Source organism: Festucalex cinctus, chromosome 12 (assembly GCF_051991245.1).
Source record: "Festucalex cinctus isolate MCC-2025b chromosome 12, RoL_Fcin_1.0, whole genome shotgun sequence".
In the NCBI taxonomy this organism is placed as follows: Eukaryota; Metazoa; Chordata; class Actinopteri; order Syngnathiformes; family Syngnathidae; genus Festucalex; species Festucalex cinctus.
The window spans coordinates 4,157,801-4,174,662 of record NC_135422.1 but is presented as its reverse complement, the minus strand read 5'-3'; the positions used below and the strand labels follow the sequence as shown (position 1 = coordinate 4,174,662).

The 16,862-nt window shown below is 38.7% G+C and overlaps 1 protein-coding gene across 2 annotated transcripts in view; it reads right to left on the bottom strand.

The window, feature by feature from the left end:
- Positions 1-592: 592 nt before the first annotated feature.
- The window catches only part of plcb2 (phospholipase C, beta 2), a 24,272-nt gene continuing 8,002 nt past the window's right edge, over positions 593-16,862 (bottom strand). The window contains exons 13-32 of one of the 2 annotated variants that reach the window (XM_077539436.1): positions 16,675-16,759; positions 15,431-15,632; positions 15,260-15,339; positions 15,062-15,158; positions 14,892-14,976; positions 14,637-14,761; positions 14,371-14,522; positions 13,251-13,415; positions 13,059-13,158; positions 12,816-12,920; positions 12,617-12,681; positions 11,473-11,551; positions 11,014-11,400; positions 10,703-10,886; positions 9,995-10,142; positions 9,091-9,155; positions 8,546-8,596; positions 8,384-8,441; positions 5,353-5,436; positions 593-3,715 (exon numbers count right to left, since the gene is read on the bottom strand). In XM_077539436.1, the coding sequence (XP_077395562.1) occupies positions 3,545-3,715; positions 5,353-5,436; positions 8,384-8,441; positions 8,546-8,596; positions 9,091-9,155; positions 9,995-10,142; positions 10,703-10,886; positions 11,014-11,400; positions 11,473-11,551; positions 12,617-12,681; positions 12,816-12,920; positions 13,059-13,158; positions 13,251-13,415; positions 14,371-14,522; positions 14,637-14,761; positions 14,892-14,976; positions 15,062-15,158; positions 15,260-15,339; positions 15,431-15,632; positions 16,675-16,759 (2,488 nt within the window). In that variant the 3' untranslated portion in view covers positions 593-3,544. Of the gene's footprint in view, positions 3,716-5,352; positions 5,437-8,383; positions 8,442-8,545; positions 8,597-9,090; positions 9,156-9,994; positions 10,143-10,702; positions 10,908-11,013; positions 11,401-11,472; positions 11,552-12,616; positions 12,682-12,815; positions 12,921-13,058; positions 13,159-13,250; positions 13,416-14,370; positions 14,523-14,636; positions 14,762-14,891; positions 14,977-15,061; positions 15,159-15,259; positions 15,340-15,430; positions 15,633-16,674; positions 16,760-16,862 lie in introns of both variants that reach the window. The other variant, XM_077539437.1, reaches the window with a different exon arrangement.

The following is a 16,862-nucleotide window of genomic DNA, read 5'->3' as shown; positions in this document are numbered from 1 at the left end:
CGACTTTGCATTGCTAGTATGGTGCTTTATGAAGAATCGCACGCACACAGCTTGTGACCAGAAGAGCTTGAGCAGGCGGAGGTTGTGTGGGAGGTGTGGGCGCTGCTTAGTATTCATCCAAGATGGCATCCTCTTCATGGCGAGATGGACTCAAGAGCATGACTTCCCCACCTCGTGTGGCTCCTCACACAGCACACAAGAGGAACAAATACAACGCTACTTCACAGTCATGTCATGCGTGATTATATAACAAACAAGCGTGTCTTTTTTTTTTTTTTTTTTTTGGCCCCCATCCTGGTGTTACACTTTGCGAGGCGAATCGCAACATTGTGCAGAGAAGAGCAAGAGACAAAAGATGCCGTTTCCAACTCCGTGCAGGATTGGTCCCGTTAATGTTTTTTCTGTGAGCCAAAGAAAAATTTGCACTTGAGGTTTGTTATGTAATTTCATCTTTTATTTCAATAAATTAATAGAAAAGTTCATTTATTTCTGTACTTCAATTGGAAAAGTAAAACCCATGGCGCGGATTTATTAAACACTGGAAAATACATTTCAGAAAACCTTCTATAATTCTATTTTTTTTTTTTTTTAAACATAAATTGTTGCTGATATAGCATTAGCATTTCTCCATATATATTTTTTGTTTTTCGTAGGAATAATTGTAAATATAAGTTATCATACATTCTCTGCAATGAAGAATGCTTTGCTCTGCTCCACACTCACATTCACGTAGCCGAGCTATAAATCTTAACAGAAGATGACTCAAGAAGCACAAGAACCAGAACGTCTCACGCAGCAGAATGGTTAGAGCCAGTCTGCCGAGGCCGCCTGATTTCTGTTAAGAAATGATTGCAAACTTGACCACACGTGTACTCAGCAATAATTATATGGAGTTACAAGGAAGATGCTGACAATATTTTCCAACGATCCAACATATGACACAGGTGACGTAAACGGAACTTGCTAACATGCTAACATTACTGCTCTCAGAATGAAATGTTACAATGGTGAGAAAATAAATACAAGAAACCCTCGTCCTCTTTCATTTTTGTTTATTAGCATGTGCCTCTTTAACTCATTTGCTCCCAATAACGTGTAAATAAGTTGTTTTTTATGTTCTAAGTATCCCAAAGACGTATTTATATGTTTTTTTTGTTTGTTTTGATGCTAGAGCATACAGAAGACTTTGATGCAGCCGCTCAACTGCAAAGAACGGTTGCAGAAATGGTAGTTATTACACAAACGGCCAGCAGGTGGCAGCAGAGCAAAGGAGATCAACCAGGGCCATGTAGGAAAAAGGTAAATTACAATTTTAAATAGATTTGTGAAAACTGATGAAACTTAGCTCTCTTCTAATGCTAATTGTTGCAAAACGGAAACAGATAGAAACATACTTTTTTTTCCTGATGAAAGAAGAGACTTTAATCTTTCTTTTGATAGGTTCCATGCCTTTATAGAAATAGAACACAATATTCTGTGGGCCTTGCAAAACCAGTCAAAATCCAGTAAAACAGCCGGGAGCGAACGGGATTGCTTCTGTGAAAATGGCTGGGAGGGAAAGAGTTAAGTGGCACATTCAATGTAACATATTTTTTCTGCAGTTCCCCTAACAGTGACAAATTAAGGCATGTAGAGCTGATTTGTTGATGATGTTCTATAGAGTCACCTAAATATACAACTGGTGATGGAAATTGTAATGTCAATACAATACCTCGCTTAAATCAATACCCGATATGCTTTAGTTGTTTCAGATCGACTTTATTTGTTGCAAATCATTATGAGGTGGGCTTGATGTAATTCCTATTTATTTTGATGCATTATGGCCTTCTTGCTAAAGCTTCCTTAGAGTATTAATTCATCCAGTTCAAATCATTTCTAAATTTGCATACAATGCTATTCTCGTTGAGTCAGTTTGAGTTAAGTATTCCGAGCATCTGCTTTTGGAACTCCTCTATAATTCATATTCTTGTGGGGGGAAAACTAGCTTCTTCGTTTTTTGGCTGCCTTCCAGTGTCAGTGCGGCCAAGCGTCGCCTGGTTTGATCTCCTCCTCGCGCCATTTCACACTGGAGAAACTCACAGTTCATCTGTGCTGTGCACGAGGTGGCGGAACTTTCAGACACGAGCTGTGTCGAGCTCATCTTTGATCCAATTTTAAATGACAGCCAATTCGGTTGATTGAGAAGAAGATGAGCATACAGAGGAGTGAAAAAAACCAAAAAAAAAACAGGAAGTGAGCGAAGTAGCCAGATTGCTTTGGGCGGTGAGTCAGAGAGAAATCTGCGTTCATTAATAAATGCATGCTGGTGCGTGTCAACACTTGAAGAAGTAAGTGGCTCTCACTGATGAGGACATTTGTTTCGTGCGTCTTTATTTTAATGGACCGTGTATGAAGCTGTGATTGAGTGGGAACAAATGGCACGTGTCTTTTGTACTGGTTGGTTTTTAGAGCAGCTCCCTCTACTGTAAAGTTCGACTATCAGTTGTAGTTGGGGACTTTGCACTGTTGGAGCGTTGTAAAGCAATCATAAGGTGTCATAGATATTACAGTGTAAAAATTGCTCTTTGTGTGCAGTCCAATTGCTGATTAAACTGTACAGTATATGATAGAACACTTAAGAAAGGGAAACTCTGGTGTTGCACTTCGGGAGGAGTCAAATTAGCATCACAGCTGAGGGTGTGACATCATCATTTTGAGACTTTCATGTGTTCATAAACAGGAAGAGAAAAGGGATCTATTCACGTTTTCAAAATGCAAGTCCAGTCACTATTTTGAGTTTGTGTCAAGCTGAAAAAAAATATTTGATGGTTTGTTGAGTCAACAGCTTCAATAACACGATGTCAAAAAGTGCAGGAGGTCCCTAAATGTAACTGTTATAAACAATATACATTATAAATGTTAAGTTCTGACATGACAACATTCTTTTTTTTTTTTTTTAATTAAAACAATTTTGACACGACAGCATTCATTGTTAAAAATGAATGGAAAATAAAAATAAGGCGGCTTTTATTTTAGAATGCATTTTTGGTAGGTGCAAATCTAGAAAGACTGTCTTTTTATTAAAAAATAAATAAAATAAAATTAACGGAGAGCATGTAAAATAAATAATAAACAATGAAATAGCAAACTTATCTCGAATCCTGACAGTATTCTTTTTTTTTAATTAAAACAGTATGTTAAGTCAATAAGGTTACCACCTTTATTTTATTTTTGTAGTCAAAAACAAACTTTGCTCTTAAACGTCACTGTTAAAAAAGCGATACTTCACTTATTTAGCCCATGAAAACGACATCACAAGGGCTCAGGTAACCAATCACAGCTCACCTTTAAGCAGAGTGGTCATTATCTGATAAATGTAACTCTTAAAGTAATTTATAATCTAATTTAGTTCCTTTATAAAGAAAGTAATCAGTAAAGTAACTAAAGCTACTTTTTGCACAGTATTTCTTCATCTAAACATGTTTCTTACACATAAAAATTTCATCTGACTGCGCTTGTGTAATAAAACTCCAGTCTAATGACAGAGCTGAAGTGAAGGATTCATCTAGCCTAAAAACACGTCTCCGTAAATGTTTGACCCTTCCGCTTTATTGGCGGCCGCCTCGTCGACGAGTTCAGGGAAGTGGGCGCCCACGCAGGCGTTAACGGCCTCCATCACCTCCGCTGGCAGAGACCTCGTTTTGTCTTGGTGCTCCTTCAGGGCCTCCTGATTAAGCTACAGACACACAGATGGAGGTTAAAGGTTACACTAAAAAGGCATAATCTCCTCTGGGTGCTGATATAATCATTTTTTCATATAGTTTTATGCTGACACATTCAACTTTATTTCAAACCCTTAGATAAATAAAAAAGCCCTTCATTTCTTACCGTGGTTGGTTCTTCAATCTCCCAGGTTCATTCATAAAGAATGAAGTCATAAGTCCGAACCCGCTTTTATATGCGTTCTCTTCGTTAGCAGACGTCACGTGAAGACAGCCAACTCGTACGAAATACTGCACTCATTTTGTTCACTGACAGGAAAGAGCAGCTGCAGCACATTCAAATAGTGTGAAGTGTTTTTTTTAATTATTATTTTTTAATGCCTATACTGTACTGTAGATACAGTAGGTTTTTTGAACCAATTAGTCCACTAGTCAACTGTCACTAATTGCTAAAGTGAGGGCCCATTGACCTCAGCAACCAAGCAGACGAGCAATCTCGCCAACAACTAGTTGACATTTTTACATTTTTAATTTTTTTTTATACAGTATGAGTCAAACCTGTGACCTTTCGACTCCAAAGCCCGAGTCCTTACACATGTGCTATTATAATTTTGAGTTAATTTAAAGTTCCGTTAATGGCGCGTTTTTTTTTTTTTTTTTTAATGCACTCATCATCTTACAAATGCAATTATGCCATCTAGTGGCAGACAAATGACATCAACACAAATCAATATCACACTCGTTTTTTGTTTTTTTTACAGTACATATTTTGAATTTTAACTCCATTTCATGAATTGTTATGAAATTACTGTATCAGTGACTAAAAAATGCAGCCATATTTCTATTAGTTTAAAAAAACCAACCCACTTTTATGTTAATATGAGTATGAAACTTAGAAGAAAATATTTTATTGTACATTTAGAACAGATATCAAATTTGTAGAATATAGGTGGCAAATGTAAATTTCCCAGAGGGAGCCATACCAAAGGGATCAATAAAGTCAAGTCTAAGTCTAAGTCAAATCATAGTCAGACTTTAAAAAAAAAAAGAGACAATAATACCTCCTTGGAATCTAATTAGTAGCCCTACGTGGTCCAATATTCTATAGATTCAGCCTTGAAGAAAACTGTTTGTTTTTTTGTTTTTTTTGTTTGCTCTTCATCTACTTATCCTCATTTGAATTAATCTCTCAATTTCCAAAACACCAGTCCTGGTGCGAAGTGCTCTCCATCTGGCCTTCACACTGTCGTCATTGTCTGAAGCTATCCAACACTTGCTTTTTTTCTTTTCTTTTTTTTTCTTCCCCAACTTGTAATTTCACATTTCAAAACAAAACTCTGACATCATTTCGAGCCGAGGGATCGGGTCGCTGAATCCAAATGTGTCATACAGCAGCTCACTGATGACTGATCCGACTGTTATCAATAACCAAGTTTGGACAGGAAATCCATATTTGTCATGAGGTTTCACGATGAGGAAAGAAACCTCACCGGTTGTCACCGAGGTTGAGATGAAGCATGCTCACGCGGTGTGAAGCAATCAATTTTAGATGAGTGGGTTTTTGTGAGAGAAAATGAAAAATACAAAAGGAGGTGATAGAGAGCATGAGCTTGAGCTGCGCAAAAGGTTACAAAATCAGGTCAGCATGTACCTGATTAGTGAGAGCTTTGATCTCCTCCAGTGTGGTCGCCTGTTTCATCATCAGGCTCTCTTGCTGCTTGCTGTACTCACAAGACTGTAAACACAACATGTCAACAATGTAACGTTACCAAATCTTCAAAATTATAAACCAGAGATATAATTTTGTTAAAAATGAAGTACAGGATACAATACATTCTTACTAGGAACAATTTATAACAAATTTAATCACTAGTCAATCTGGTGACCGGTTGTTGTGTTTTAACTTCAGCTAATGCTAAATGCTAGCTCTGCGCTAACCATACCCAACCTTTTTTGCACTGTCACGACAGCTGTTAGAAGTTGGCTGGCTCGTTTACCTTGTGCCAGTGCTGTATTTGGCTAGTAGTACTACATATCCCATGATTCTTAGACACGGAAGCAGGAAGTAGTTCTCGTTCTGGTGTGACAAAACACTTAGCGTTTGAATGGCTATGACAAAAGTGTGATTGACATAATGTTAATACAATGTCACTGAATGCTATTCTAGATCTTTGAAATTAAAGTAATTGGAGTTATTAAAAAAACAACAACAAAAAAACGCATGTCATTTTATGAAGAATTTATCATAAAATTACAGATTTTTACTGTTTAATTTCTCAGTAATTATTATTTTTTTTTCCTTTTCCCACAGTTTTAGTTGCATTTTACAATTTATTCCCTTAAATAACAAATATTTGTGCAATTAAGATGAATTTGTGAACATATTTTCACAATAAAAATATGTATTTCTAATATGTTTATTTTTTTTTAGTAAAAGACCAAAACTATTGTGTTTTCAAAATTAGTGATTTCATGTTATTTTACATTCAGTATATAAGATCAGTGTATTTTTGAAAATTAAATATCCATCCATTTTATTAACCGCTTGCTCCTCACAAGGGTCGTGGGGGTGCTGGAGCCTATCCCAGCTGGCTTCGGGCAGTAGGCGGGGTACACCCTGAACTGGTTGCCAGCCAATCGCAGGAAAATTAAATAATATTTTAAAAATATAGGAACAATCTGTAAAATAAAATAAACATAAAAATTCAGATATTTTAGGATTTGTTTGTTTGTTTACAGTGTGGTCTCGGCTGTCTCTCACATAGCTGGAGTAGGCCTATGTGTGTGTCAATCTGGAGAGAAATGCACCCCTGGGATGAAACCTGCGCATGAGGATCAATACATTTAAAGTGGTTATTTACGAAGCTCTATTTGCACGCAGCTCGTCAATACTGCACCGCTGCCGATTAAACATCTTATTTTGTTATAAGAAGCCGACGTAATTAATGAGCTGACGCCGATTCAAGTGGTCAAAATGAGCCGCTCGACCTGAGTTAAGTTGGAACCTAAAATGTCTGACTGAATCTTGATGAGCCAACGGAGGAGAGCCATGAGAGGTGAGTCACAGGCCACACGCGGATTCGACATCTTTGGGTAAACAGCCTCTGAGTAATGGACCGAGCGGGCATGCGGTCAGAAAGACGAACTGGTACGAACTGTACGTGTATCGGTAAACAACTTGTTGAAGCACGTTTGCAGATGTGTGTGAGGACGACATGCGGAGAGTGATTTTTATTTATTTTTTCCTTGCTTCAAATCACAAGACCATCTTGCCTTGTTGTTACCATAGTTACTATTATATGTGTTAGATGAAGATGAGTGAGCTGTCACATTCGTTGCAGACACACATGTCCGCATGATCCGTGTTTCTTTTAAAGGCCGTTGAATAGAGAACACATTACGTCAATTAGCTTTTCTATGGCGTTAAAATTCAGTATAATAAAGAAAGAAACCATTTTAAACATCTGTGACTGTAGGAATAATTGCAAATAATAAGTTATCATACATTTGCTGCAATGAAGAACTGCTTCTGCTTGCAATGAAGAATGCTTTGCACTCACATTCACATAGCCTAGCCATATATGTTATCTTATCATATATTTGCTGCAACTAAGAATGTTTTACTCCGCTCCCACTCACATTCACATAGCCTGACTCAAGAAGCACAAGAAGCAGAACATCTAACGCAGCAGAATGGTTAGAGCCAGTCTGCTGAGGTCGCCTGTTTTCTGTTAAGAAATGATTGCAAACTTGACCACACGTACTCAGCAATCTTCCACTCACATGCACAACACATAGACCAAGTGTGTTCCAACTATGTTTTGAATTAGCATTTTAAGGGTTGGAACACCCATGTAACGAGGGGCGTGGAAAATCAAATAAATAGAGAGGGTGAGGAGAGGAATCTTCAGAGAGTGCAGGAGTGAATTGTGTCAGTCAGTTCCTCTCCTCTCTCCTCGCGAGCCCTGAACTGAGTGTCTTCTCTCCTTTTGGTGTCGTGTTTAACTCATTCACTCGCCGCCATGTTCACATTTCGCAATCCCGTTCGCTCCCGGCTGTTTTACTGGATTTTGACTGATTTTGCAAGGCCCGCAAAATATTGTGTTTAATTGCTATAAAAACATGGAACCTATGAAAAGAAAGATTAAAGTCTCTTCTTTCATCAGGAAAAAAAAGTGTGTTTCTATCTGTTTCCGTTTTGCAGCAATTAGCATTAGAAGAGAGCTAAGTTTAATCAGTTTTCACAAATCTATTCAAAATTGTAAGTAATTTAGCTTTTTTTCTACATGGCCCTGGTTGATCTCCTTTGCTCTGTTGCCACCTGCTGGCCATTTGTGTAATAACTACCATTTCTGCAACCGTTCTTTGCAGTTGAGAAGCTGCATCAAAGCCTTCTGTATGCTCTAGCATAAAACCAAAAAAACAAACATATAAATACGTCTTTGGGACACTTAGAACATTTAAAAAAAAACGTATTTACACGTTATTGGGAGCAAATGAGTTCATAGCTGTCAAACAGGTAACCCTGACAGTGACCAAAAAGCATTTTCTGGAAGAAGGCCATGGCAACACATGTCAAAAGCACAAAATTTTATTAAGATATCGGCGTCTACAATAACAGAAAAGCTTTTTTTTTTTTTTCTGGAGAATTCAAAAGTGACAATATTTTCAGTTTGACTTACCATACTTTCAGCTTGATCAGGCTCATCCAACATTTCTCTACTTGTCGCTTTTCTCAGCCTGAGAAGACAATTATTGTTACATCTTAAATGTCCTCCCAAATCTATTTCTGTTTTAGCCATGCGCTGATTACTTCATCTTTTTTTAAAGGTTCTAAAACTCACTTGGCTTTCTGAGGGGAACCTTTGCTCTTCTTTTTGCTCTCTTTGATTTCACTGCAAACAAGCCAAAGGAAGCAACGATCACACTGTGATTATATTTGTCGAAATGAAAAATGACCCCATAAACAACCTTTTGCTGCCGTTTGTTGGTGACGTGAGCTTTTCTTTCGAGTGAAAGGAAAGCTTCAGCGTGTCGTTATAGTGTCAACGCGGCGAGCGAGACGAGCGCAGCTGAACGCTGCTGTTTAAACACCCCCCTAGATAATAGTTATCCCGCGATAACCGTATGCCATCTGGGGACGCGGGACACACACGTACACACGCGGACACAAATACACACGCCCGTAATGCAATAAGCTGGCGAAAGGTGAGCGAAGGAACCACGGGGCGATTCATTCATTGTTCGAGGTTTTCTCATTACAAGACGTCAGCTGTTTCACCTCACATCACCTCCACCTCACACATTAACGACACAGGGAGTCTATAATCCCAACACACAGATTAAATAATCTCAGCAGGTCCCAAATGTGTTGTCGGTGAGGACGCACCTTTCCAAGGTCTTCAGTTCAATGCTGTGCCTCTCATTGGCCACCTCCAGCAGTTTAGCCAGTCTCTAGGACATCGCAGCAAGAAAGTAACATCATCTCAGTTGTAGATATGAGGAGGTGTACGTGCGTACATCTTATGAGCGGCACTGACCCTATTTTTGCTCAACAAGGGAAAGATTAGAAACAACTATCAACCTTATGTAGCGTAGAAAACGGCACCTCAAATAATAAAAGCACAGTAGTGTCAAAATAATGCATCTCAGACAATTTAAACTCTTAATTTGTAGGTACATTTAAAAAGTAACCAATGTTGATACTAGGCAATATTGTGATACTTTTATTCATTTTTTAACTATAAATAAAAAATCTATCGTAATTAATCACAAGTTCAATAGTTAATTTACAATTAATCTCAAATTTTATATACATTCTAAATGTACATTAAAAACTTTTTTTTTTAAGTTTTCATACTCTTGTTAACATGAGAGTGGAAAGATATGGCTGCATCTTTTATAATAATTTATACAATTTAGTTACAATTAAATAGATCTACTGTACTGTTAAAAAAAATAAAAATGAGTGAGATATTGATTTGTGTTGAGGTTATTTATCTGCCACTAGACGGCATAATTGCATTTGTAAGACGCTGGTAACAGCTCAGTTAATTTTTCTTTTCATATTAAGAGCTATCGAATCTTTAATATGAAGTAACGTGTGAAATTCTGCACCATTGTAAAATACAACTTGACCCAAGTCTCCAGAAATATATGCATTATTATTTAATTCATTAGGACTGTACAATGTCTATGGACAATTTGGGATTCTCCCACGATTCTTGGCAACAACCAACTTGGTAACACACACAAAAAGCCCACCTATAGCGTCTCAGTGAATAAATACAAACCTCTGTGGCACACTGCTCTTTCTTCCTCCTTAGCTGCTGACACTTCTCCATCCACAGAGCGTTTAGTTCGGCCTGCAGCTTTTGCTTGTGCTCCTGCGCTGTTTTGGGGCTGCACTCCGACATGCTTCCTCCTCCGACCAGGGATGTGCTGCACAGTGGGAAGCGAATTGAACACATCTCCATCCTAATTACACTGTGTGCTGTAGAAACATATTCCGTAGTAACTTAGACTAGTGGGGCTGCATAGAATGTACCGGTATTTGAATCTCTGCTACAAAAAAAGAATTAATTGAGAATTATTGGCCAGTCATCTCCATATAATGTTTTCGCAAATTTACTTATAATCACAGTTTTTTGGAACCTGCTATTGGCTGAAATTTTTCCTATTTGTTGTTTTTGTACTCAGGCCAAAGCCGTGTCGAGTATAAAAGTAGTTCTTTGGGCGCCATCTTGGTTTCAAGGAACTATGTTGAAGGGGGTTAACTAGCTTCATTACTCAGGCCATAGCCATGTCTAATAGAAAAGTAGTGCTTTATTGGCCTCTTGTGGCATCCATAGGCAATCTTTTTATGTGCATTTTCATTTTTTTTTTTTTATCCTATATTTTCTACATAGACCAAAACAACTTTTAAAGCTATGCTGTCAAATTTCATTGGAGAGTGCCAGCAATGGCCTTCAAGAAAAGCAACACAAAATGAATCCCCTCACTCTTTTTTCTTCAGCGAGACCTTCTTCTTGCAGGCCTTGAAAGCATCTGAATATTTCTGGCGCACATCCTCCGTTTTTCTCTGATACTTCTTTTCCACTTCTTTCGTCTCTTTCTCCTGACGCTTGACGACCTTCAGGTAGCTCTTGTGCTGTGTGAGTTCTGCAGTCGTCACGGTGGATGTTTCTACAGCAAAAGCAGGCGGCGCTTTTATTGTCGGCAGAGGACACAATGGTTTTATAAAAAAAAAAAAAAAAGTTAACACATTCTGTTTACTTCAATTGAATTGCCAGAAGCGTATAAAAGCACTTGCCTTCAGTGCAAGCTGCAGATGATTTATCTGACGCTGCACATTCCGGTGATGCACTTAATGAACCGGGCTCTCCTTGAACCTCCTCCCCGGCGAGTTCATCATTTGAAATTAGCTCGGAGTTTATAGAGTCACTGCTTGACTCCTCGATGATGTCTTTGGTGGTCGTTTCGGGCTGTACGGCATCGTCCTCGGGGACGATCTCTTCCCCAGGAAGTGTCTCGGATATAGAACTTTCCGGTTCAGCAACCGGAGGAAGGTCTTCGGGTTGCGGCGTGCCTGACGCGTTGTCTTCTTCAGCGTCTTTATCGGTCGCTTCAGGTGAAGCAACATGGGATGGCGATTCACTGACCTCGAGTCTGGATGGATTTGGTTCCGAAGACACCTCCACTGGAGACACAGCAGTGATCAGATATCTTTTTGAAAAATAAGTGGCGATATTTCCTTTACAAGGAGCATTACCTGCTGGTTCCTTTGCTGTTCTCACTTCATTTTGGGCCACAAAAGGCAGCTCATAAGGAGAAATGTAGTCTGAGGATGACTGTAAGGGTACAAAAAGTAATGTCACAGAATCTGAAAAACTGATGAGTGGGCCAGATATGCTAAACACCAGTTTATCGAACGATTCAAGGGCCACTTGGACATCGTCAGACTTTATTAACTCATTCACTGCCAGCCATTTTTACCGGCTGTTTGACTGGATTTTGACTGATTTTGCAAGGCTCACACAATATTGTGTTCGAGAAAGATTAGAGTCTCGTCTTTCATCAGGAAAAAAAAATATTTTTGTCTGTTTCCGTTTTGCAGCAATTAGCATTAGAATATATCTAAGATTCATCATTATTCACATTCCTGGTGAAAACACTGGCAAAAAAAAAAGAGCTTGTTGCAACATGGCCCTGGTTGATCTTTTATAATCTGCTGCCACCTGCTGGCCGTTTTTTGTAATTACTACCATTGCTTCAACCTTTCTCTTCAGTTGAGAGGCTGCATCAAAGCCTTCTGTATGCTCTAGCATAAAAAAAAAAAAGATCAATGTATAAATACGTCTTTGGGGTATTACTCGTGTGCATATGTGAATGGGAAAAACAAAAGTTTTTTTTTTTTAAAGGATTTTCTCCACATTATAACTATATATTCAAAAATTAAATAAAAACAATATTTATTCATAATATTTACAATTCATTGTCTGCAGTGCACGATTTTGGTTCATCATTTTTTCCCATAATGCAATGGGGTATTGAGTTGCACATGCATTTAGCCTACAAGTGCATTCGAACATACTAGCAAATAAGTTCAAACATACTCGTAAGTATGTACGAACATATTTGCAAATACGTCTGGACATACTCGGCATTGAAAAATATTTCGCCCACATTGTCAGTCCCACACTTCTGGAATTAAACAGCCTAAAATCATTCAATAGGGTTGCAGACCGTGTCAATTGGACACGTTTGGGGTAACACATTGTGTTTATTTTCATGTTGTCTTTGTTCCTTCAAGGTTTAAAATGACAACATTTTCAAATACATTGAAAAATCCAAGACTGTGTAGATCCATTTGCGAGAATGATTTTCTAGGAATACTCTATGAACTCTATAAGCACCTCTTTTGGGGTCCGCGTCGTCCTCTCTGTGCCCTTTGTAGGGTTGAATAAGGCATCTGTGAAATCTGAGACATAAACATTGGGTTAGCGGTGAGGAAAATGAAGGCGCTTTGACTGAATCAAACTAACCCCTTCTGCCACTGCAATCAAATTAATTTTAAAGCAAGAGCAAAAATAAATAATTAAAAACAAACTCCACCTGCAAAAGCAGCAGGAATGTAGTCCTTGACCTCAATGTACACAAAGAGTGCCGGCAGAGTGAGCGGCATGTTGCTTTCACTGCGCAGGCAGATGTGATGGAAGCCTGCAGGCACAAAATTGCGTTAAAAGGCAGCTACGGCCCTCAGCAACAAGTTGGCAAAAAATCCCGCGGCCTTGAGCGCCCCGCTTCTGTTTTGGTTGAATGTGAATCAATATGCAGATTTTCATGAGATTCTTTGACCTGACTGAATGGCGTCAAGGGGAATGATCCGATGTCCGAGGAATTTGCCATTTTCCTCATAGGCCGCCATTCTCAGAGAGGCCATTTCTGGGAGGAGAATCTATCAACAACATTGGATATTCTAATCATGACAACGCAAGCATCACAATTACATTCAACACGCACGAACATGTCTGGTGAAGTGGCACGCACCTTGTCAAAAACAAAAGGCTCCTCATTCCACACTGGGTTAATCGAGTTGGGGGTGGTGGACCACTTGGTGCGATATTTCTTCTTAGGGTCACCTGGCAGCCCAACGATCTCCACCTCAACTCCGGTTTTGACGCTCTTGTCAGACAGAAACTGTCCGGAATAGATCTGGTGAGGAGAAATGGACGCATGGGCAGTTCAATAGCAATTTGACACCCCAGAATAAAAAGACACTTGGCATATTATTGGTTTATATAGCTTGTGGAGCAAGCAAACAAATTAGACATCAGTATTTTGTGTCGGCACCGGTGAACATCCCTAATAATAAATGACAAAGACGAAAACAAAGGACATTTTTGCTTTTATTTTAGTTTGTTTTAGTTCTATGAACATAAAATGGTGTTTCTGTTATTTCCCCCCCCATTTTTAAAAGTATTTTTTAAAATTTATTTCATTATTTTTTTTTTCCAATAAGTTTTCATAATAATAACCTTGACTGTGATATATTATGCAATTTTAATTTGAACTCTGCTGAAATATAGTAAAATGTAAAAAAAATACTTCCACAATAATAATAATGATAATAATAATAATAATAATAATAATAACAATAATAATAATAATAAAAATAATAATAATAACTAGACTAAGTGCAATTTCTGGAGAAATTGCGTGGGAATGCTGAAAGCTGAATGCTAAGATTTGAATGCATGTGGAATGTTTATGAAGCCAATTGAGAGATAAATTATGAAATTATAACCTCCTGCTTACTGGACAATGTGCTTTACCAACTGTGCCACGTGGAAAGTGATACTTGGAAAAAGTTCAATGTCTGTCCCAATGAAAATGAATGGGGAAAAGTTTTTATTAAATGTTAAATTGTGCAAATACTGTTAGTAATGTGGAATCAGACAATATATACCCCGGAAGGCGTGAATTTTTTACAACTAGTTGAAATTTGAACAATGCAAATTGGAAGTATTATGTGGGAGTTGTTACGCGGCAAAAAAAAAAACGTGTGAAGAATAAAAATAACAATAACATATGTAGGAATGCTTCAGCATAAAAAAATAAAAATAAATAATAGTAATGCCCTGAGTGCTTTGTGAGGCTGTAAACCCGCCTTAATGGTCAGCGTGATTGCCACCACGGTGTCGATCCTGTCGCGGAAAGGGTCGAACATCTTGTCACCACGCCGCAGCACGTCGTGCTTGAGTAGGTAGCCCGTCCTCCCGTTGAATTCGAACAGAGCCATGTTCAGCTGCATGGGGAAGTCTGAAAAGGCACACAGAGAGTGTTGAGAAGTTGCAACACTGACCTGCTGTGGTGGAAGACAAGAAATATGAATATGAAAGTTATGTGACTGAGAAGCCTGTGGCTTTTTCTTACCCGTTGTCTGATAGTTTAGCGCCACCATCTGGCAGCCAACGTTCCAAAAGGGCTGTGGGCTGAAATTGGATGAGTCCATTCTTGTTCCTTTAGGGTAAATCCTGCTCATTTGTCTTTTATTATATCTGACGGTGATGAGTGTTAAGGAATGACGGAATTCATTTCATATTTGTTTGGTGTTTTTTTTTTTTTTTTTGTGTGTAAAGCTCGCCATGTTTTGTGTTACTGTGCATCTTTTGCAACACGAAAAGATACTCAACAAATTCAACGGCAGTCTTGGCAATCATAGCTTCCCCTTTAGTCTCCACAAAAGATGAGATGACATAACTTTTGTTTTTCTCTGAAAAGTGGTGAGCAAATTTTGTTTATCAGTTAACGCCCAAAGCATATCCCAGAATTTGTTTTCTTTCAAGAAGAAAACGTACTCCTAGCATTGTCAAAAGAGATGAATTTGTTTGGCTGGATGTAGTTGACCAACGATGACATCGCCTCGTATGCTGTGACTTCCTGTCCAGCTGTGCCCTATGACAGATTGACAGGAAATTAAACGGATATTTTCCCGCAAGACAAGGGTGATCCCTTTCCTGAGCAACAGGCTGGTCACGTCGTCAAAAATCCCCTACCTCGTCGCAGGTCTTCATTTTTTCTTCATCCTGTTCTTCCGTGTCGTCCTGGTCCTCGTCTTCCACAGCATTATCGCCGTCTGATCAAATCATCATCATAAACATGTTGGGTTGCATCCAAGCAAGACGGGGGAGAGATTTAATTGGTTTTGCGGGATCAGTCTTGGTCACCCTGGTTCTCCAGATTGGCGGAGTGGACAGGATCTTCGGAAAGTGGGTCAGTGTTTTGTCCCACGGGTGTCATCTGCTCACTGGATGCTGCGCTGCTCTTCTTGGTTGTCTGGTTTGCGTTCTCATGGCTTCCTTTCTTGTTCTTGATCAAAATCTTGCCCAGGAGCTCAGATGGACTTGGGATCTGCTGGCCTGGCTTCAGCTTAATATTTGATACAAAGACGAGTACATGATACAAGAGGAATTCGATATCGGTGGCTCATGCTGAACCAAAATCTTTGAGAGTGGTTTTGGGATTTGAGCACTTTTGGGTGCGGCATTTCAGAATCCATGTTTATTTTCACTTTGTTTCAAACATTGGCAGTCGGAGGGTTCTAGTAATACTCATTTGCAGACAAAAACGTATAAATACGTTTTAATGTTTTAAGTGTCCCAAAGACGTATTTACACGTTGTTGTTTTTTTCATGCTAGAGCATATAGAAGGCTTTGATGCAGCCTCTCAACTGCAAAGAACGGTTGAAGACATGGTAGTTATTACACAAAGGGCCAGCAGGTGGTAGCAGAGTATAAGAGATCAACCAGGGCCATGTTCAAAAAAGCTCTTTTACTCAGAATTCTAAATAGATATGTAAATAATGATGAAACTTCATTATATTCTAATGCTAATTGTTGAAAAACAAAAACAGAAATATACTTTTTATTCTTGATTTCAGAGGGCTTGTCCCACGCGTTGCCAGTTGTATTTATTTATTTATTTATTTATTTCCATCTGAACACTCAGAGAGGTGCAATGTGTTCCCAAACATGTCATCTAGACTTACCCCAGCACCAAAATGAAGATGTGCCTGTTTTTACGTCGAACGCACGGGCACCTGTTTACAAAAATCAAACCCCTTTTTTCTTGACTTTAACTACTATAAACTTAATTACATAAATAGCAAATGAAGGTTATGCACACATAATTAAAAATAGATATACTATTACTGATTCATTGATGACTGACAAATGTATCCACTGAAGTGAATTTGGCAATTATTAGTGACTCAGCATTTTTATATGCTCCTGATGGTTTCTATCGTGGTGGTGATAAGAGGTGGATTAAATTTGGGTAATTCCCAACTGAGTGCCCAGGAAGTAAACGCATGGCCCCACCACCGGGTACAGCTGATGTCCAACTAATGCACTGCCATAAAAAATGCTTAACTGATATACAACTGCCGTGGTGCAGCATTGGAGCACTTACAGGGTATTTGTCCAAAGGCTCTGTCAGCAGGGCATTACCAAATATGGTTTTGCAGTAGTTGGCCATCTTCTCCTGCTGCTTCACTCTAGAACCAAACACAAAAACATGTGCCGCTGTCTGTTTTGCCAAGCACTCACTAAGTCAGAATCTTCAGACAGGAGCATCAAGTTTCCGTGCAGGATAAGAAA